We start from the raw sequence: 22,710 nt of genomic DNA, 5'->3' as shown, positions 1-22,710 counted from the left end.
GATGACTGAAGAGAATTGTCTAACGTGACAGAAGTACAACCCTTCTGCAAATTGCTACAGATTTCAATGCTGGGCCATCAACAAATGTCAGCGTGCAAACCATTCAATGAAACATCATTGATAAGTGCTTTCAGAGCCAAAGGCATGACACAAAGCTTTACGCCTCGCCTGGGCCTGTCAAGACCGACATTGGACTGTTGATGTCTGGAAGCATGAGGCCTGGTCAGACGAGTCTCATTTCAAATTGTATCAAGCAGATGGACATGTACGGGTATGGAGACAACCTTATGAGTCCGTGGACCGTGCCTGTCAGTAGAGGACTCTTCAACCTTGTGGACACATTGTAATGGTGTGGGTGTGTGCAGTTGGAGTGATATGGTACCCCTGTTATGTCTAGATATGACTCTGACAGGTGACACATACGTGAGCATCCTGTGTGATCACCTGCATCCATTCACGTCCAATGTGCATTCCGGCGGACTTTGGCAATTTCAGCAGTGCAATGTGACACCCCACATGTCCAGAACTGCTACAAAGTGGTTCCAGGAACACTTTCCTGAATTTAAATACTTCCACTGGCCACCAAACTCCCCAGACATGAACATAATTAAGCATATGCGGGATATCTTGCAATGTGCTGTTCACAAGAGATCTCCACACCCTTGTACTCTTATGGATTTATGGGTAGTCCTGCAGGATTCATGGTGTCAGCTCCCTGCAGCACTACTTCAGATATTAGTCGAGTCCATGCCATGTTGTGTTGTGGCACTTCTGCATGCTCACGGGGGCCCTGCATGACATTAGACAGGTGTATCAGTTTCTTTGGCTCTTCAGTGTGTAACTCCGTAGGCCACCCCGTTATCACATATGGGTCAGAGATATGGACATTGACAGAGCATGACAAAAATTCCGTAAGAACCTATGAGTGGTAAATACTACGCAAAATCTGTATCTCAAAAGGGAGGAAGAAGGCTTGAGAATACCCTACAACACCAAAAAAACTGTTAATACAAGGTAAGGACATAGTAAAATTTGCGAAATCACAGTGAATACGATGGCTAGGGCACATGGAGAGTATGGCAGAGGATAGAATTCCAAAGAAAATGATGAAAGGTGTGATCCATTCAGCTGCACAAAAAGGGAGACCTAGAAGAAGATGAATTGATGACATGATAGTGGATCTCATCAGTATGGGAGTTTGGGGGGTGGAAAAGAGCAGCAAATAACTGAGAAATGTGGTGGAAAATTGTTGAAAGAGCTAAGGCTCACGAAGGACTGTAGCATTACAGAAGAAGAACACCACCCGAGTAGGCGAAGGGAAAAGCTCATTGCTGAGCTTCACCATGGGAACAGAGGACGCGAAATTCCATTCCAGCTGTGTGAAAAATACTGGTCATGGCTCCATCGCATCACTGTATTCTTGAGGTAGCAGTGGTCTGTCATCAGTGCCTGGGCGAGGGCAGCATCTGGGTAGGTTAACTTACATAAGAGAAGCTCAGAGTGATGTTGCAGGCATAGTAAGCAAAGCAAGGGTTGCGACAAGATATCAGAGGGCTACAGTGCCATACGGAAAGAGAGAGAGTATGTGGTGATATGTGGATAAAAGAAGAGCTGTACCTACTTTCATGCTCTGCAAACCACTGTGAAGTGCATGGCAGAGGGTACGCTCCATCAGTCTGAAGTGGGTAACAGGTATGGAAGACTACTCTGGTCAAGTACAAAATCACACTGTGGACACTGGTCACTATTGGGATGTAAACCATAAGCCAATTATACTTGTTGTCATTGTGGTGTTCATGACCGACAGGAAGGATGTCATATGACTGAAGTGACCTGGTAGCAAAGATCAATTGCTGTACATTTATTAAGAAATGGAATTCAATGACAGTTTCCTTATGGCATCAGTGTGCAGTATTTGTTTCACGCTGAAAGTCGATCTCTTATGTTGCACTTGAATATACTTCAGAAATGAGGTTTGTGAGGCTACGGTTGACAAAGAGCAGTAAGCTGTTAGAGGATTGAGGCAGTGAGCTTGAGGGCAGAGAAGGTGAGATCCAGTGTTGCGGTAGCGTCAGGACGGTTTAAGTCCATGGATGCTGAAGTGAAATACTCTTTGTTGGCTCACCGATATGAACCCTGATTGATGAGTTGCTAGGTGCAGCCAATATAAGTCCAGAGTTTGAATTGGTTCCAGAGCAGTTGGACAGTGACCTAAATACTTGCTCATTGGAAGGATACTGGTGGAGGCAGGTGACTTGCGGAAGGAGATAGTGCCATGATGGCAGTCCATTTGTGGCAATGCCTATGTTGCTAGCAGTGAGTTTGGTGGTACACAGTACCATGGTTGCTGCTGGAGGTTCAGTTGAAAACAACCCAGTGTGTCTCTGTTGATGCAGACTGTTTTCATCTGATCTCCAGAAGAAGCGTCATTAACAGGTCAGCGCTGCAGCAACCCGCGGTACACGATTGTGTGGTTGGTGGCCATATTGCAGATGGTAGCCAGGAGACACAGCAACAAGGAATGTTTAGGCAGTAGGAGCCAACCCTGAGTGAGTGGTGTGGGAATCAATACGTATAAAGAGAATCTAATATCATGGCTTAAAGGAAGTATAGTTCTGGTTCAGTGTTTTGTAACTATTGAAACTCTGGGACAATATCGAATGAAATATTCTGTGTTTCTTCACTCATTAGATACTTTTAAGCTGAAGGATAGTTGTATAATCTAAAATAATAATTGTTCGTTATGTCATTTGTATGTGAATGTACTCTTCAAGTGTCTGATAAATATTTTAAGATTGCAACAGATGGCAAGGCAAAAGGAATGGAGTGTGTAAATACAGGGAATGGCATCAGTCAAAAAAGTATTGTAAATTTTATGAGGACAGAAACATGAAGCAGGCTCTTAGACAAGCACACATTAGTAGAGACGAATGCCTTGGGTTTTGGAGAAAGAACATATTAACTTGCTTTTGGAGTTGGTGTTGAAACTTCTTTGAGTACAGAAGGTGTTCTGCTTCACCAAAAATCCAAACCATAGAGATGATGATGGTAAATATGTACCCAACTAGAGAGTAACAGTTCTGGCTGCTCAGTAGTGTCCTTTCACGTACCCAATATTAATGTAGGAAGAGAGAATGCATCCCTAACACAAAATGTATCGCTCCGAAATTTGTTAACGCACTTAAAGGTGATGCTAGCTACAGCAGCTTTGACAAAGGAAATGTTTAAAATCAACAAGACTATGTATATCATTTTCTTTTTTCACCTCAAACTATTTTTTAAATATGGAGCACAGTTAATCAGTTGATGGTCAAGTGTATGCAACATAACTTTGCCTTTCCCAGTTCGTCATAAATTGTCTAGTTTTTGGGGCCTACACATCAATTGTGTTGGCCATTAAGCCTGTGGGGGGCCCCATTTTATAATGGATCTTTTTGTTGCTATCTGCTCATCTCCCACAGGTATGAATGAATACACTTACTTACTAATTGTAGCAAAACTTGGTAAGCTAACTAAGTTTTTTTTTATTTTTTTTTAATTAGAGTCTAGATTGCATTTTTTGTCACAGTAAGACTTTGAAACACATTCTTCACACTTGAATTTACATCATCTCAAACTTCCAAAGAAAATATTGAAGGGAAAACTGAACAAATACTACAGTAAAACATAGTATGTTACCTCATAATTATAGGATGAAAAGTGCTGTAAGTGGTGACAAATGGAAAAGTGGAATAAAAGCTCTTACAAAATACTTCTTTATTTTTACTTTGTTGTTGATTTATGTAATTTTAAGTACATTCTGCTGATTTTGTTGTCACATTGTTTTTAGTTAGATTCTTATAATTATTCCAGGTGGAACCAGGTACCTGCATGCAAAGACTTATGGGCAATGTGAAGACAGGTATTATTTTGAAAGATGTGTCACTCGAGGTTCATGGTGGAGAAGTTCTTGCAGTTCTTGGGTCTAAAGGTAAAAAAAAGTTTTCTCCTGAAAATGGCACAATTACAATAAAGAAGCCATTAGCCAATAGCTTTTTATTTTTGTTGAAGGAAGTGGAAAACGTGCATTGTTGGAGGTGATTTCACGGCGTGCCCAAGGTCCTACTAGGGGGCAGATATTATTGAATGGAATGCCAATGTCACTAAGATTGTTTCAGCAAAGTTGTGGATATGTTACTCATAAGTGTGACCTTCTTCCTGCAATTACAGTGGAGCAGACATTGTATTATGCTGCTCAACTGACAATTGGATCTAAGGTATGCATATCTGTAATCATATTGAAAATAAGAGTATATTACAATTCTATAGTACACATTTCATATATACACTCCTGGAAATTGAAATAAGAACACCGTGAATTCATTGTTCCAGGAAGGGGAAACTTTATTGACACATTCCTGGGGTCAGATACATCACATGATCACACTGACAGAACCACAGGCACATAGACACAGGCAACAGAGCATGCACAATGTCGGCACTAGTACAGTGTATATCCACCTTTCGCAGCAATGCAGGCTGCTATTCTCCCATGGAGACGATCGTAGAGATGCTGGATGTAGTCCTGTGGAACGGCTTGCCATGCCATTTCCACCTGGCGCCTCAGTTGGACCAGCGTTCGTGCTGGACGTGCAGACCGCGTGAGACGACGCTTCATCCAGTCCCAAACATGCTCAATGGGGGACAGATCCGGAGATCTTGCTGGCCAGGGTAGTTGACTTACACCTTCTAGAGCACGTTGGGTGGCACGGGATACATGCGGACGTGCATTATCCTGTTGGAACAGCAAGTTCCCTTGCCGGTCTAGGAATGGTAGAACGATGGGTTCAATGACGGTTTGGATGTACCGTGCACTATTCAGTGTCCCCTCGACGATCACCAGTGGTGTACGGCCAGTGTAGGATATCGCTCCCCACACCATGATGCCGGGTGTTGGCCCTGTGTGCCTCGGTCGTATGCAGTCCTGATTGTGGTGCTCACCTGCACGGCGCCAAACACCCATACAACCATCATTGGCACCAAGGCAGAAGCGACTCTTATCGCTGAAGACGACACGTCTCCATTCGTCCCTCCATTCACGCCTGTCGCGACACCACTGGAGGCGGGCTGCACGATGTTGGGGCGTGAGCGGAAGACGGCCTAACGGTGTGCGGGACCGTAGCCCAGCTTCATGGAGACGGTTGCGAATGGTCCTCGCCGATACCCCAGGAGCAACAGTGTCCCTAATTTGCTGGGAAGTGGCGGTGCGGTCCCCTACGGCACTGCGTAGGATCCTACGGTCTTGGCGTGCATCCGTGCGTCGCTGCGGTCCGGTCCCAGGTCGACGGGCACGTGCACCTTCCGCCGACCACTGGCAACAACATCGATGTACTGTGGAGACCTCACGCCCCACGTGTTGAGCAATTCGGCGGTACGTCCACCCGGCCTCCCGCATGCCCACAATACGCCCTCGCTCAAAGTCCGTCAACTGCACATACGGTTCACGTCCACGCTGTCGCGGCATGCTACCAGTGTTAAAGACTGCGATGGAGCTCCGTATGCCACGGCAAACTGGCTGACACTGACGGCGGCGGTGCACAAATGCTGCGCAGCTAGCGCCATTAGACGGCCAACACCGCGGTTCCTGGTGTGTCCGCTGTGCCGTGCGTGTGATCATTGCTTGTACAGCCCTCTCGCAGTGTCTGGAGCAAGTATGATGGGTCTGACACACCGGTGTCAATGTGTTCTTTTTTCCATTTCCAGGAGTGTATTTTATTGTTGCCAAAGATGGCAACTACTTTGGCAAGGTATGTATGTTGAAGATTTCTTAAGTTTTTTAATAGTTTTGTTTGTTCATTCTGTAACTTTAATCTACACCTATCTTTTGCAAAACACACTAATGTGGTGGAATGTATGTGCTTTGAACAATGTTACTAAATCATCTTCGATCTTGATAGTGTGAGAAGGAATGGCTGCTAATATGACTATGCACATGGATGCAATTAATTTTTTCGTGCATTTGTGATCACTCAATTAGAAATATAATGGAACTTGGAAGATATTCCATAATATCTTGTTCAAAAACTGCTCCTTGGCATTTAATGAGGTAAATCTTTGTGCTATATTTATTTTCTTTCTTCTCTCATGTTTTTGGTGCATAGATTATTCAACACTTTTGTAACAAACACCTGTGAGTCGAAAAAAATCAATCTTTAATGTACCTGTCTGTATGTAAAATGGCTCTGAGCACTATGGGACTCAACTGCTGTGGTCATCAGTCCCCTAGAACTTAGAACTACTTAAACCTAACTAACCTAAGGACATCACACACAGCCATGCCCGAGGCAGGATTCGAACCTGCGACCGTAGCAGTCGCACGGTTCCGGACTGCGCGCCTAGAACCGCGAGACCACCGCGGCCGGCTGTCTGTATGTACCTTCTGAATTTGCTGATAGCCAAAACTCATCTTATCTACCAAATGGATTGGCAAAGTGGTTAAGATATTGAATCTTTACTAAACTGCCATGCACTTCAGCAAGATTTGCAGCGTATAGATATAGACATAGTCAAATACTCGTGTGCCTATCTTGATTCAGATTGTTCAGTTTTCCTACATCATTTCAGGCCAACGTCTTTATTGTTCTTTCAGCTGGGATGACAGAACTTAAATCCCAATAGACTGACAGAATATTTTGGTTGCAAACTATGTGCAGTTTTCTTGAGCTTGCATCTATTGATTACATACATTTAATCCGTGCATTTGTCCAACCCTTTCAGTTTTACATTCGTTCTTCTCAAGTGTTCACATACTAATTCTATAAAGTAACATTATTTTCTCTTTTTAATAAAGTTTGAAGCAGGCACATCATTGATGCTCTTAACTTCATACATTTTCAAAAATTAAAATAATTAAAAAATCTCATCATTTTTAACATGATATAAACTGAATGATTTATTTGTAATTAGGCTGTTTGTATGTCATGTATAATTATGGACAGTCCTTACCAGGACATAGAGAACCACCTAATGTTGTTTCCATCACGTTAACAGAGGACATGCTGGTGAAAATATGTTACTATTAAGTATTGTAATCCATACACACTGAATGGATTCAACAGCAATGCAAGTTTTACACACTTTTGTTTTAGTCATGTATTTCTGAGTCAAGACACTTTTTTCATTGTGAGCAAATTCTACTTGCTGTCTGATATGCTTTGAGAGACAATATTTATGTTTAATTTGTCAAATTTTCTTACTTTTTTTGGTCTAACTCATATTTCATTTTATTTAAAGATCTCACACTATGTGAAAGCATCAAGAGTTAAACAAGTCATGGCTGATCTTGCATTGACCCAGGTGGCTAACCGTGGAACACAGTATCTTACACCAAGCGAATATCGTCGTCTTATGATAGGAGTTCAGCTTGTTCGAGATCCAAGTAAGTAAATAAAGTAAATTATTTTTTGCAAGCACTTAGAATTTTTATTTAATTAGTTAATTAATTAATTAATTTCTTTTTATTCATCAGTCTTCTGGTTTGTTTGATGCAGCCCACCATTAATTCCTCTCCTGTGCCGACCTCTTCATCTCAGGGTACCACTTGCAACCTACATCGTCAGTTATTTGCTGGATGTATTCGAATCTCTGTTTTCCTCTACAATTTTTACCGTCTACAGCTCGCTCTAGCACCATTAAAGTTGTTCTGTGATGTCTTAGAAGATGGCCTACCATACTGTCTCTTTTTCTTGACAGTGTTTTCCGTCTATTACTGTGCTCACCAATTCTGCAGAGAACCTCCTCATTCCTTACCTTATTTGTCCAACTAATTTTTGACACTCTTCTGTAGCACCACATCTCAGATGCTTTGATTCTCTTCTGTTCCGCTTTTCCCACAGTCCATGTCTCACTACTGTACAAAGCTATGCTCAAAACGTACATTCTCAGAAATTTCTTCCTCAAATTAAAGCCTGTGTTTGATACTAGCAAACTTCTCTTGACCAGGAATGCCCTTCTTGCGAGTGCTAGTCTGCTTTTTATGACCTTGCTACACCCACCATGGGTTATTTTGTTGGCTAGGTAGCAGAATTCCTTAACTTCATCTACTTCGTGATCACCAATCCTGACATAAGTTTCTCACTGTGCTCATTTCTGCTACTTCTCATTACTTTCATCTTCTTTTGATTTACTCTCAGTCCTTATTCTGTACTCATTGACAGTACATTCTATACAGGAATTCATTGAGAATAGCAATGTCATCAGTAAATCTTATCATTGATATCCTTTCACCTTGAATTTTAATTCCATTTTTTTTCTTTTATACCTGTCATTGCTTCTTTCATGTATAGATTGCATAGTAGGGGCAAAAGACCACATCCCTGTCTTTATATCCTTACAACTTAGTATTAAAGAGGAAATGTCATTTTCTACAAACATTTCCTCTGTAATTGGGGGGAGGGGGGAATTAGCTATAGCATATGCAAGATGAAAAATATGAGATGTAAGAGGGTGTGCTGAATGGTAATGCCAATGGATTTTTTTATGTGAAATCTCTTAAAGTTTTTAAAATAAAACAAATTATATTAACATTTTATGTTTTTATTCTTCATGTCTACATAATTATTTCTCAATAGAGTCAACCTGGTGACGAATCCATTTCTCCCAATGAGAGAGCAGTTTGTTGATACCACCCTTGTAGAATGTTTGACTTTGTTGATGGAACCAAAACCTCACCTCTGCTTGCACATCTTCACTATCAAAGTGAATTCCTTAAAAGTGTTCTTTCTGTTTTGGAAACAGATGAAAATTGGATGTGGGGTCAAGTTGGGACTGTATGAGGATGCTCGATGACGATGAACCCAAGGAGTCGGATTGTTGAAAATGTCACAGCACTCATGTTGTCTGGCATTGTCATGTGGAAGGAGAGTGAGCTCCATATGTGGATGAACTCTTCGAATTGAAACTTGAATGTAGCATTCCGTTCCTCATGCACTGACATAGCTACATTAGACAGCACCATGTTACACGCAAAAATTCTGAGCCCTCTTGTGGCAGAGGGTTGCAAATATGTAGGCATGAAGAATAAAGATGTAGAATGTTAATAACATCTGTTTTATACAAAAAAATTAAATGTTTTTACACACAAAATTCAGAGGCATTACTTTTTGCTGTAGTAGAGAAAGTAGCCAATAATCGGAGGCCAGTGATTAAGAGTGAAGACAAATTCAGCTACAGAAAAGTAATATGGTGATCGATCACACTGTTGATGAAACTAACATAATATCATTTATTCACATTTTTATTTCTTTAATTCATTTTCCTCTACAAGTGTAGAGGAAGATAAGCAAGATTCAAAAGCTTGGACATGAATTAGATTGTTCACACTGATATCAGCTTTACATAGAGGGGCTGTTTCAATACGTACTTCTCTGTTCTGTTTTTATTTCCCTTAATGGGGAGAAGTAGCATCTAGAGTATGTATAAATATTACTGTGGTGAAATAGGAAGAGACAAGAGTGTTTGAAAATGTAGCTAGAAAATGAATTTAAATAGAATGGAAATATAATTGAAATAAGATTTTTGGGCTTGAAGCTGAAGTACGTGAAATGCTTATTCAATGGCAGATAATAATATAGTCTTAAATCCATGAATTTAATACCACCTAATGGTATGAAAATTGCTGAAGCTCCTTGGTCCATGTGAATAGTGATAAAGCTCACACCTTGTGTTTGAATTAAACGCCTCTTCTTAGATATGACAGAAATTAAGCCCCATATTGTAGAATAATGAAATTAATTAATTTTCAGGGTACAATATACCCTCCATCTGAATTAACTGTACCAAAGCAAGCAGGCCTTTTCATGTTTGAAATGTGAGCACCAGTGTCTTACGCTACACTTGATGTTAAATAATGTGAAACCTTTCCCTAAGGTTATAAATTTTGTATTTGTTTCAGAAACCATTGGCATGCACTCCTTATAATATAATGATTGTTTAAGACTATATAACCTGGTTTCTTTTGAATGTGCCTTAAGAGAGTTACAGACATTCAAAAAATTGTCAATTTTGAAGTGAATAATGTGCAAAGAATGTGAATTGGTGTTATGGAAACAGAAATGCTAATCTGCAATGTTTGGGACACCTATTGAATCAAATTATCATTACTCTTACCTAGGCATATGATACTCAGCCTGAATAGCGGGTACATGTATATGGTTCATTGTTGCACCAAATGTATGAAGGTTATTCTGAAAGTAAGGTCTAATTTCTTATAAAACATGAACCATCACAGATTTTTTCAAGAAACTGTTTTTATCTAATCCCTTACATCTCTCTCTCTCTCTCTCTCTCTCTCTCTCTCTCCCCCCCCCCCCCCTCTCTCTCTCTCTCTCTCCCCCCCCTCTCTCTCTCTCTCTCTCTCTCTCTCTCTCTCTCTCTCTCTCTCTCTCTCTCTCCCCCCCCCCCTCTCTCTCTCTCTCTCTCTGCTCTTAGGATAACTAGTCTTTAACTATTTCTTTTATCTTGTCATCCTTTGTGAAGCACTTGCCGCCGAGAAACACCATTAGGTACCAGAATTGTGAATTGTCAGTCTTTATGAAATCTTTTTGTCCATGGCTCTGACCAAATCTTCTGTGATCACTGATGGTCAGCCTAACTCCGATTCATCATGGGCATTTTCCCTTCTGTCACTCATCACGTTGGGGCCATGCACCTTGTTTATCTGTCGATGAATTTCCGTAGCTGCAGCGTTCCTTACTGTAAAATTCTGAATCGTTTACCGTACTTCACAGTCAGCAGGCTGATCAGTTGTTTTAAACATTTTGAATTGATACTGTAAAAGCTGTGAAAATACCAATGCAAATGGCATCATTTGACAAGCAAGGCATGCCAGAAGTCGGTGTGCATTGGCATTTCAATTTTCCTGTGACAGTCGATTAGCTGCAGTGATTTGGACGTTACTTTCTGAATAACCCTCATATGACGGCTAAGAATTGACTGTTGGTTGGAAGTAGAGTCCCAACCGATGAAATAATTGCTGTGAAACAAGCAGTGTGGTGGATACCATTGAAGAAGAAAAATTCATGTGTGACTCTTTTTCGCAGTGGCAGCTTAACAGATGATTGATCATAACATACAGATGACAGATGGTTGAGGACCAATGTGATTTAGCTGTGTGTGTGTGTGTGTGTGTGTCCTCCAAAGATAAGATAATATAACTGTGAAGATGTAAGTAATTACTGCTGGACTGGATGCTTGAAGGGCTACTACCAGAATCACAGGCCTTAGGGCATCAGAAGAAACCAAGATGGTTTGGTAAAATTCTTTCCACCAGTGTACATTCAGTCAAAAGGGAGAATAATACTTTGTGAAATAGTGCTACCTCCAATTTCACTATGAAATTGGTTGGAAAGTGTATTATACATGGTGCTGTTTAAGAAAAAGTTCAACTACAGAATGTGAGTCCAGCAGCTGTGCTTTTTCAGTTATTTATACAAAAATACAACATTTTAAGGAACACTAATCTTAGAAACGAATGTAGCTCGGCTTAGGTCACATAAAAACATTTTTATGCTTTTCAGATATTTGCTACTGCCTGCTGAGGACACTGGTGAACTAGTTGCTAAGTGATGATATCCTAGTTTTTGAAGCACCAAATGAACTCGTAGGCCAACTGCTAAGAAAAATACCATAATTTGAAAAGTTAATAATTCTTTTCTAGCAGTTACAAATTAATTAAAAAGGAAGAAGAAGAGAGTAAAAATTTTAACAGATTTTCAAAATGTCCTTACAACTTTAAATGATATGCGATTTGTCATTCATTAGACCTTGGTAAAATTGTGAGACTTATTATATTAAAATTTTGTCTTTTTGTTTCTTAAAGAAATACTGATCCATGGTACACATTACTGTGAAGCTATTGACTTATTATTACCCTGTATTAAGATGTGGTTAAAATGGTTTCACTTTTGCATGCTGTATTCTATCTAGATTTTGAAAGGGTTCAAGAAGTCGTCTTCATGCAGCGCTAAACTGTAATCTCATTTTTGTGTGCTTCTGTTTTAGTTCTGCTGCTGCTAGATGAACCGACATGGGACTTGGATCCTTTGAACACTTATCTTATAATATCCATTCTTTCAAACCATGCACGAAAATATGGAAGAATTGTTGTTCTTACAATGGAGAAACCTCGTTCAGATGTTTTTCCATTTTTGGATCGTGTAATGTATCTATGCCTAGGAGATGTAGTTTATACTGGTGGCACTCGACTCATGTTAGATTACTTCCGCAGCATTGGATTTCCATGCCCTGAACTTGAGAATCCTCTCATGTATTACTGTAAGTACTTTTGAAAAATATTATGTTAACAGATCTTCAATTTTTTGTTGTAAATAATTTTTGTTTTTCTTTCCAAGTAATATTTGTTTCTTATTGTCTAAAAGTGTGCATTCATTTCCTAATATTCAAGCATTCTTATAAGCATTCAGGCATTCTTATAAATGTTTCTATTAAAGTTTAATGTACATTTTTATTTTTTAACATTAATAGGTAGTCTTGTATGTGAGATCTACGTACTTTGCTACTACTGTTTAAAAAGAGAGGGATGGCAACTACCCACATGCAGTTGATTGGTGATTTCTCTTTCTCTCTCTGTCTCTAAATGAGGATTAAATTAATAACAAAACCCAGAGGAGAGAGAGAGAGAGAGAGAGAGAGAGAGAGAGAGAGATATCTATTTAGCGTTAACTAGTTGGATAGATTGACAACAGCTTACTGTGAATCAAGGTTGCTGAGTCAGCCTCTGATTTGCAGAGGCACTTTATTACCATACATTGGTGTAGTAGGGTGCCATGGTGCTCATTTTTGGTAGCATACCTGAAACAACAGGAAACAAAAACGGTCATGTTAGCTTGTGGTTCTTCCTACAAAATTTCATTTGTTTAGTGCTTACTGTTTCCAAGTTATTGTGGATAGAGTTCTTTTCCACTGACATTTGTGTATCTGTAGTTTTCTCCAAATTCATTTAATTGTAAATTTTAAGTAATATTTTTTAACATTTTCTAAATTGTAGATTTTTTAGTATTTGAGATTTTGTAATTATATAACTATAATGGAAATGCCAGGATGAAAAAATACATAAAACAAGGGAAAGGCAATCACTTACATGTAGAGGACTGATGCATGGCACACAGAAACATGTAATAGAAAGTCGTGAGCACTATTTTTCGAGCTCTTGCTCTTTTTCTAACACTGTGTGTATATTTGGGTATCTATATATGGTTGTGTGTGTGAATGTGTGTACTCTCACTAGAAAAGGGTAAGAGCACAAAAGATAGTTTTAACTGGTTTCTATCATGTTTTTCTGTCCACCACACACCAGTCCTCTATAGGCGACTGGTTGCCTACTCTTGTTTTATAGTGTTTCTTTGAGTGTGCCAATTACTGAGTAGTACTTGTTTTAATGAGAAGAAAAGTTATTGGTAATTTTTTATTGTTATCAGTTGGAGTAAATGTGAAAAATATAATATACCTTTACATTTTAATTTTAAAAAGCATAGTTCACTTTTACCAATCTATTCCAGTGTGCTTGTCGACTGTGGACCGTCGATCTCGTGAGCGTTTTATTGAATCAAATCACCAAATAGCTGCTCTCGTGGAGAAGTTTAAAATAGAAGGTGGACCTTTCCGGAAATCTTCTAGTTCTACTGTTGGCAATGTTGTCCCTGATGGTCCAGACCTAGTTCATGGAGGTGTGGCAGCAAACTCGAACAAAGTCCCATTGTCAGCATTTGGGAGACCAGGGTGTTTACGTGTTATGTGTATGTTGTATATGTGAGTATAATTTTCAGTTTCCTTGAAGACTTGTAATACAATATGCACCATAAATGACAGAATATAAAATGCAGGAAGAAACAGTGTTGTTAAAAATGCATATTTTGTCAACTGTTGAATAAAGTCACTGTAGTCCCTGCGGTGAAAAGTACGCCAGTGATTAGTCTTAAAAGATATTCACTTGTTATTTAATCAGTCGCGTGGTGTCACTAGAGTATCATGTATATAAGAAATTCACATGTAGTTATTAAACAGATTTACTTTTGGAGAAATATTCTGCATATGCTTAATAGTTTAATATCAAATTTCACCAAATGAAATGCCTCTGATAAGTAAGGAGCTTTAAGTATTTTTCATAAGAATAAGTATGTGGAGAACAGAAACCACATACAGTAACTCCTCCTTGTTTTGAATGTTTATGTGAATAAATATTAATTTACACACTAGGGCAGTGCTGGGTAAAGTGCACTTGCAAACTGTTTTGTCACCAGCTTTTGTGTTTACAGTCCGAAAGACATTAAAATTGTGCATTCTGTATTATTCAGAGACTGAGAATATTGTATCATGAACACTACCTTCTTTTTAATTAAAATGAAACCTGATGATCACTTTTAACATAGTTACACGACTTAGCTTCATGCAGATAACTGCGTGAACAGTCAGAACAACAAACTATGGAACAGTAGATATCAAAATGTTAGTCACACACAATGTAGCATTTGGATGAGGAGAAGTTACAAGGTAATCAGAGTTGCACTCATAAAGTTAGTAGTTATCTTAAACCGAATTACAGTGCCATTGACTGTATTCTCTATTACTTGATAGCACTGTAAGTAAGCAAACATAGGGAATACTCACTCACTGCTATGTAGCAGTCATATGAGCTCCATTAGAAGTGTGATTGTGCTTCTAAGTAGAGAGAGTATGTTTTTTGTTCAAGAGCAGAGAGTTTCAATTCTTGAAAAATATTTTGCCAGCCATGCATAGGCATCTGTTGTAGACTATTGGTGTCATGTTTATATCTGGATGCAGTGGTGTCAGGATGATTGAGAAGCCAAGCATTTTACTGAATGTGAAGTCATTGCAATGAAGACTATGATACAGAAGCCAGCTTTAAACAGTTAGGAAAGTGTATCTGCAAAATCAGATTTTTGCACATAAGTTATCAGAAAGTATCAATATTTTAAGCATATCATGTTCACTGTGTGCAGGAAGTGAAGGCACTAGGTAAAGAGAAGTGCATTCAGAGGATGGTCCCATTTGTTTCTTGACATTTATGAGTGTTCATAGGTGAATCAGATTTTGTTCAACGCAGAATCACGTTTCGATCTTAATAGCTGTTGAAATAGTAAAACCTGTAGGAATTGTGTATTGTAAAAATCATGTTTAACATATACTCTGTCAGATAAGTTTGATGTGGTGTGGTGTGATTGATTGCAGTGAAGATACCACTATTTGTCAGAGCCACCAAAATTATTGTGATATATTTCTAGCAAGCAAACAATGTTAAAAAGATTGTAGCAGCATTTTTCACCCAGTTTGAGGCATGCATATTTCTTCTATTGGACTTAAAGGTAATATCTAGACCAGACTCGTCCAAGAATTGTGCCCGGCAGGCACAGCCGCACTCCGTGGACGCAAGGCAGTGTAGTTTAGTGCCTTGTATGCAACCATGTGTCACTAGTGCCGGCATAGGAGCAAGAGAGAGAGCTGCGAAGCGAGTGAGACCACACAGCACTGCTCTGCATTGGACTGTCCCACAGTCAGAGCCAACATAAAAAAATAAGAGAAAGCGCAGCTCTGTAACGGTGGTCACTGAGCAGTAAAACAAGCAAACCGTTTACTGTTTAGGTAACAACCAGTGTTCGTGGGGCAGAATTACTACACAAAGTTTTAGAAAACAATATCCAAAACAAGAATCAAAGAACAACTTAGTTGTTTTCTGACCCACAGGTTGATTCTATTAGTATTGCACATGCACACTCGTCTTATGTACAGTAGGCATCTTCTGAAAGATATATCAATTCCTTAAATGGACTAGTGTCATAAATATTCTATTTTAGAAATAATTTTACATAACAGGTATAGAGTCTGATTCTTAATGTTAGTAGTTACAAGTAAATACTTTTTGTTGTACTTTGTGCTACAGTTTTTTGTATCCCTTTTCAGAGCTTAGACATAGGATCCTTAGTTTGCTGTTTTACATGCAATAATTTTAATTGACCAAGTTTGAAAACTTATTAAAAAACAGAATTAATGTTATAAAGACCTTTAATCCTTACAGTCAACATTGTTAAAGAAGACAATGTTTTACATGTTTTTATTTCTCAAGGAAATGATTTTGTCTAAGTTCGGTACAATATTCCGGGAGACTGCTAACCTCAAGAATTAGGAAAATTTTTATCACTAAGTAGTGAATGGGTCTTAGTTTTAGCAAGCTTTAAAAGGGAGAAAAAGCACTCACAAATATATGTGGAATCAAACATGGAGAGAACTTTGGCTGCGTGCTTGTGCAAAAGCCTTCTCTCATCGAAAACAACTGTAAAAGTCATCCAAAATTTTACATATAAGAAAGCAGTCCTTCAGGCAGATATCACACTGCAGGTCAATCAGCTCTAGTTGAAACACTTGTGAGACATCTTCTGCCCAAAGGGAAAAACAAGCAAACAAATATATCTAAGGCCGGTTGAAGTTCACTTATCTCCAAAAATTTGTTTTCAAACTCTTTCTGTTATTCGCAAATGATTTGAACATAATCTGAAAAATCTACATCTTCTTTAATGCTGACAAATGCAGGGTAGTGTCCACAACCCTCATCACACAACAGTCTTTCCCACAAAAAAAAATATATATTTTTAAATGCTTCAATCATCTGCACTAAATCAACAACAGAGAGATTTTTGCCTCAGAGTGAAATGTTCAAAGTATTTAAATGACCAGTTAGGTCACTCAAAAAAGCCAAATTCGCCACCCATTTAGGATCTCAAAGTAATTCTTCTGGGCGTCCTTTCATTTCCAAAGAGGTATTGATTTCATCCCTCAAGAAGACAAACTGATGAAGCATTTTCCCTCTGTTCAGCCATCTTACTTCAGCATGGTAGGGGATATCTGGGTATCCCGTTTCAATATCGGGCAGAAATTCTTTCAATTGGTGATGTGCGAGTCCATGTGAGCGAAGGTAATAAACTATTCGAACAACTGTGTCCATACCATTTTTTATGTTGACAATCTTCCCACAAAGTGCCTCCTGATGTATCAGACAATGGACTGCCACGAATAAGTAACAGCCTTCTTCAGCCATTTTTGACCTGATGTAACCAGGAATCCAGTGCATATCCTTCATAGCGCAGGGGCTCCACACTGGTCAGGCGTTCCCATTTTAAACGCATTGACTCAAACACTATTTCCATGGCTAGAAAATATTCAAACCTGTGGTTGTGTCTTTTAATGGTATAAGGTCGAGAAGTTCTTCGCAAATTGTCATCGACACCCCGAATGAATATGATGAGCTGAAAAATGTCCACAACATCCGTGGACTCGTCAAGAGTGATTGGGGTGGGGGGGGGGGGACACGAAGTTTGCCACTCTCTCCATTAATTGCTGCTCCATATCTGAGGCCATATCTTCAACTTGGTGAGCAACAGTTTGAGGCGAAAGAGCTATTTTCTCAAATTTTTCCGGGAGGTCTGCTGAACAAATGCAAGCCGTTGAGTCGACCAGCCAATCCTTCATGAGATTCCCAGCCGCCAAGGGTTTCCCTGCTTCCGCAATTCTCAGTGAGCATTTGTAACTTGCACACAAACTTTGCCCACCTGTTTCGTGCTCCTACCACAGAAAAAACCTTCATAATTAATCTTGTACAGTCGTGTTTTTAAAACACTTTTATCATATTAACAACTAATTGTGTTTAGTATTGGTTAAAAACAGTTTTGGTTGTAGTTTTAGTTTTTTTTATTTTTCAATGAGGCGTTTCACGTTATTTAGTCATCTTCAGGTTATCTTTTCTAGAGAGGCACGAAGATCTGCAGAACGCGTTACCGTTCACAGGAGCTCCTGTGAATGGGAACGCGTTATGCAGATCTTGGTGCCTCTCGCGTCCATCTAGAAAAGATAACCTGAAGATGCCTAAATAAGGCGAAATGCCTCGTTGAAAAATAAAAAAAAACTAAAACTGCAACCAAGATTGTTTTTAACCAATACTGTTAAGCACTGGTTTGCTGTTATGCCACATATGGAGTGGAAGAATTAATTGTTTCATTCATTGAAACCCGAATAAAAAACTAACAAGAAAAGATTGGTTTTAGGTTCATTTTCCCCCAGTTGCTCTGAAAAGCAGTCGTAGATGTTAGCAAGGACAGTGAAATGTGGTCGGAAAATAAACTTTAATTGATTGTAATATTTGCATTTTAATTAATTGAAAACCTAGATCAAACTACAACATATGATTTCCCATCCATCAAAATACAAATACCCAAAAACAAAGAATGACTTTTAATGGCACTTTGCTGTCCAAGAGAGCGTTTGTGACAGCTTTTCAGAAAGTGCCAAAAAATAAAGCACCTGAAACTTTTTGTTATGCCTGTGCGATGCAATTTAATGCAAATACAAAAATTAACCAAAAAGAAATGTTCCTTGTTGCTGACAATCTGATATTTGATAACTGGCATATTGCTAAGTGACATATCAGATTACAAAATATAGTTTTATTTATCATCTTTATAAGTAATAGAGAGTCATACAACAGGAAACACGTACTTCACTGTAATGCTGCTTGAAATTTTCTTTCAGTTCTTCAAGGTTTGACTGATGTTCCTCTTGCCACAAATTTTCGAACTGATCTTTGTGACAAGTATTAAAGTGCCATTCAGTCGAGTACTTTTTTAAATACATGAGGTTCTGATGACATACTAAACATTTGGCATAATTTTCGGCAGTAGCATGAAAGAAATTAACTTCCCACTCAGGTTTAAATAGTGCGGATGCACCGCTCCTCCTTTTTTTTTGTCTGCTGCTGTTGACCATCCATCTCAATCCACAGTAGCCTTACATCTGTTGACTAACGGCTTTGTGTCGTATCAATGCTTTTAACCGCTGCTGGCGCGGCGGTCTGTCTTCCGTATGAAGTGCATGTACAGTGGCATGGCAAGGCACAGCAGGTGGACCGCATGATCAGCTAAGTGACACGGTTCAGCCACTGCAACAACATAAGAATTTGCCCTGGGTGCTAGCCTTGGGCGATCGTGGGTGCTAGCGCCCCAAGGGCACAGTTTGAGTGAGCCTGATCTAGACCAGTGGTTCATACATGCTGGATATCAGTAAATCATGATTATTATGCATAACATGTATTTATGTATTAATAAAGATAATTTAAGAAAAATACAGACTTCATCTGCAGTCAGACATTGAAGTAAAACCAGTAGTGGCAAGTGAAAGTTTGTGCTGGACAGGGACTTGCACCTGGATTTCCCACTTCATGTGAGCGTTTGCCTTAACTGCTTTAGCTATCCGATCATGCTATTCGTCCAACTCAGATTCTCAACTTTCTGTACACTATGCTTGTAATGTCCACTGTCCATTATCCTCCTTGCTTGCAGCTCCCCCTTATTCCAGCAGTAGCTCAGATTTAGTGTGCATCCACATGGAAGGTATCGTTATTCACCATCAGGTGCATGTATAGTATTGTATGTGTGGTATCTGCTGGACATATCAAAAAGGACAAACACTTTACATACACTGAAGAGCCAAAGAAACTGGTACACGTGCCTAATATTGTGTAGGGTCCCTGCGAACATGCAGAAGTGCCGCAACAAGATGTGGCATGGACTAAACTAATGTCTAAAGTAGTGCTGGAGGGAACTGAAACCATGAATCCTGCAGGGCTGTCCATAAATCGTAAGAGTATGGGGGGTGGAGACCTCTTCTGAACAGCACATTGCAAGGCATTCCACATATGCTCAATAATGTTCATGTCTGGAGAGTTTGGTGGTCAGTGGAAGTGTTTAAACTCAGAAGAGTGTTCTTGAAGTCACCCTGTAGCAATTCTGGACATACGGGGTGTCACATTGTCCTGCTGGAATAACCCAAGTCTGTTGAATGCACAATGGATATGAATGGATGCAGGTGATCAGACAGATGCTTACGTACATATCATCTGTCACAGCCGTATCGAGGCGTATCAGGGGTCCCATATCACTGCATTTGGACACACCCCACACCATTACAGGGCCTTCACCTGCTGACATGCAGGGTCTGTGGATTCATGAGGTTGTTTCCATACCTGTACAAGTCCATCCACTCGACACAATTTGATACGAGACTCATCCGATCAGGCAACATGTTTCCAGTCATCAACAGTCCAATGCTGGTGTTGACAGGCACAGGCAATGCATAGAGCTTTGTGTCATGCAGTCATCAATGGTACATGAGTGGGCCTTCGACTCCGAAAGCCCATATCAATGATGTTTCATTGAATGGTTCGCATGCTGACACTTGTTGATGGCCCATCATTGAAATCTGGAGCAATTTGCTGAAGGGTTGGACTTCTGTTACATTGAACAATTCTTGTCAGCTGCCATTGCTCCTGTTCTTGCAGAATCTTTTTCCATCCACAGCTATGTCAGAGATTTGATGTTGTACTGGATTCCTGATATTTGCTGTACACTCATGAAATGGTTGTGGGAAAATCCCCACTTCATCACTGACTCAGAGATGCTGTGTCCCATCACTCATTTGCTGACTATAACACCATGTTCAAACTCACTTAAATCTTGCTAACCTGCCCTTGTAGTAGTAGTAACCAATCTAACAACTGCACCGGACACTCGTCTTATACAGGCGTTGCCAACCACAGTGCCATATTCTGCCTGCTTACATATCTCTGTATTTGAATATGCATGCCTATACCAGTTTCTTTGGGACTTCAGTGTATACATGCCTCTGAAGGTAAATAATGATATATTGAGTGTGGAAGCACACTACACCTGAAATCTTGCTGGAATCAGGTGAAGCCGTTAGCAATGAGCATAATGGAGAGTGGACACTACATGTGTAGTGTACAGCAGGTTGAGAATTGGGATTAGACAGGAGGCGCATTCAGATAGCCAAAGGACAGTAATGCAATGATTATTTAGCTGTTTTTAGTAGTGCTCATATTTTTTTTGGAAGAATTTGCATATTATTTAATCTGTTGTCTGGAGCGAGTTTACTTTCTTGTGTAGTTTTCTGCTCCACGGGTCGCTAGTGCCACTTTATTTACTTGAGTCCATGATCCTTGCAAATTGTAAATATTCAGTAGACAGCCAGCCTCAGAGTTTAATCTTGCATTTTGTTAGTGTATATTCAATTAGTCACTAGTGCAGTAATTACTCAGCTGTTTGTTTTGTGATTAGTGACCATTGTAAACAGCATAGTTAGCCACTCAGTTTGGTTCTAGCTATTGCCTGTGACACATCTCCAGGCCATCAAGTTATGCATTTAGCTTTTCCTGTATTTTCTTAATAGTATATATTTGTGTAATTGCTTGCATGTTTTCATATTGAAGAAGTTTAGTCTCACTTTTTTGTTAGCTGTAAGTGTAAATTCAGGCAGTCTGTAGCTCATTTGTCACTTTTTCTAAACAGCCAGCTACATAATTCATTGAGGTATCAGCATCCCTTGGTTACATGTCAGAAGGGTAACAAGTTGCTTAACTAGGTTTCTGCCAAGATTTCACTGTTTACTCTTCAGTCAGTGTTGCTGGGATGGGTAGGATGTGTGCCTGCTATGTGCAGATGCAGGAGCAGCTATCCACAGTTCATGATCAGTTGCATGTGGTTTTGGCTGTGACTCCATGCTAAACAGTGCAGGGTGTAGCAGTGGCAGAGATTCTGGAGCATCGCATGGACACCTCAGGTGTCACTTGTTTCACCCAAGGGCTCTACTGCCAAGGCACCTTCTAGTGTACCGGATGCAGTGAACCTGCAGCATAAGTGGCGGCTTGTAACGCATTTGCGTCACTCGAGATGGGGGGCGAATGTGGAAGCTGGCCGTATGGCCTCGTCTATGTGCCCTGAAAGTAAACAGGTAGCTGTTCCTTTGGCAGGGTCTGAGCAGGAACATGTCGGTAGGGGCTTGCTAGTTATTGGGAGCTCCAATGTTAGGTGCATTATGGATCCCCTCAGGAAGATAGCGTTCAGGGCTAGAAAGAAAGCACTTGGCATATCTGTCATGGGGGTCTTCATTTGAGATGTGGAGGTGGCCTTGCCTTCAGCTATCGAGTGTACAGGGTGCACTCATCTGCAGGTTGTGACTCATGTCGACACCGATGACACCTGTCACATGGGTTCCGAGGCCATTGTCAGTTCTTACAGATGCTTGGCAGAGATTGTGAAGACTGCTGGCCCTGCACGCAGGGTGCAACAGAGTTTGCAATTTGCAGCATCTTACCCAGAGTTGATTGGGTTCCTTTGGTATGTAGCTGAGTGGAGGGTCTCAACCAAAGGCTTCGTCGTATCTGTGACGGTTTTGGCTGCGGATTTCTGGACATGTGTTATCAGATGGGAATTTGTAGGACTCCCCTTGATAGGTAAGGGGTGCAATACACAAAGGATGCAGCTGCTCATATAGCAAAGTACGCACTGAGTGCACATAGGGATTTTTTTAGGCTAGGCAGTTCTTTGAGGTACTCTCATGAACACTTGCCAGTTGATATGCATATAGGGAAATGCGACTGCGCTCATGGTAAAGACAGTTGGAGTAAAAATTTTATAAGTATAATGTCTAAGTGTTTGTAACAAAGTTCCCAAATTTACTGCCCTCCAGGAAAGTTCTCAACCTAAAATTATTCTTGGGACAGAGGGCTGGCTAAAACATGGAGTGAAAATTTCTGAGACATTCGGCAAGTCTTGTAATGTGATCAGAAAGACA

General features: G+C 39.9%; 1 protein-coding gene across 1 annotated transcript in view; it reads left to right on the top strand.

The window, feature by feature from the left end:
* Window positions 1–22,710, top strand: part of LOC126248091 (ATP-binding cassette sub-family G member 5) — a 157,958-nt gene that overhangs the window by 47,625 nt on the left and 87,623 nt on the right. The window contains exons 2-6 of the mRNA XM_049948757.1: window positions 3,853–3,970; window positions 4,051–4,256; window positions 7,273–7,417; window positions 12,040–12,312; window positions 13,557–13,806. Coding sequence (XP_049804714.1) covers window positions 3,853–3,970; window positions 4,051–4,256; window positions 7,273–7,417; window positions 12,040–12,312; window positions 13,557–13,806 — 992 coding nt within the window. The remainder of the gene's footprint in view (window positions 1–3,852; window positions 3,971–4,050; window positions 4,257–7,272; window positions 7,418–12,039; window positions 12,313–13,556; window positions 13,807–22,710) is intronic.

The sequence above is a fragment of the Schistocerca nitens genome, chromosome 3 (genome assembly GCF_023898315.1).
Source record: "Schistocerca nitens isolate TAMUIC-IGC-003100 chromosome 3, iqSchNite1.1, whole genome shotgun sequence".
Lineage (NCBI taxonomy): Eukaryota > Metazoa > Arthropoda > Insecta > Orthoptera > Acrididae > Schistocerca > Schistocerca nitens.
This window is presented reverse-complemented; position numbering and strand designations above follow the sequence as displayed.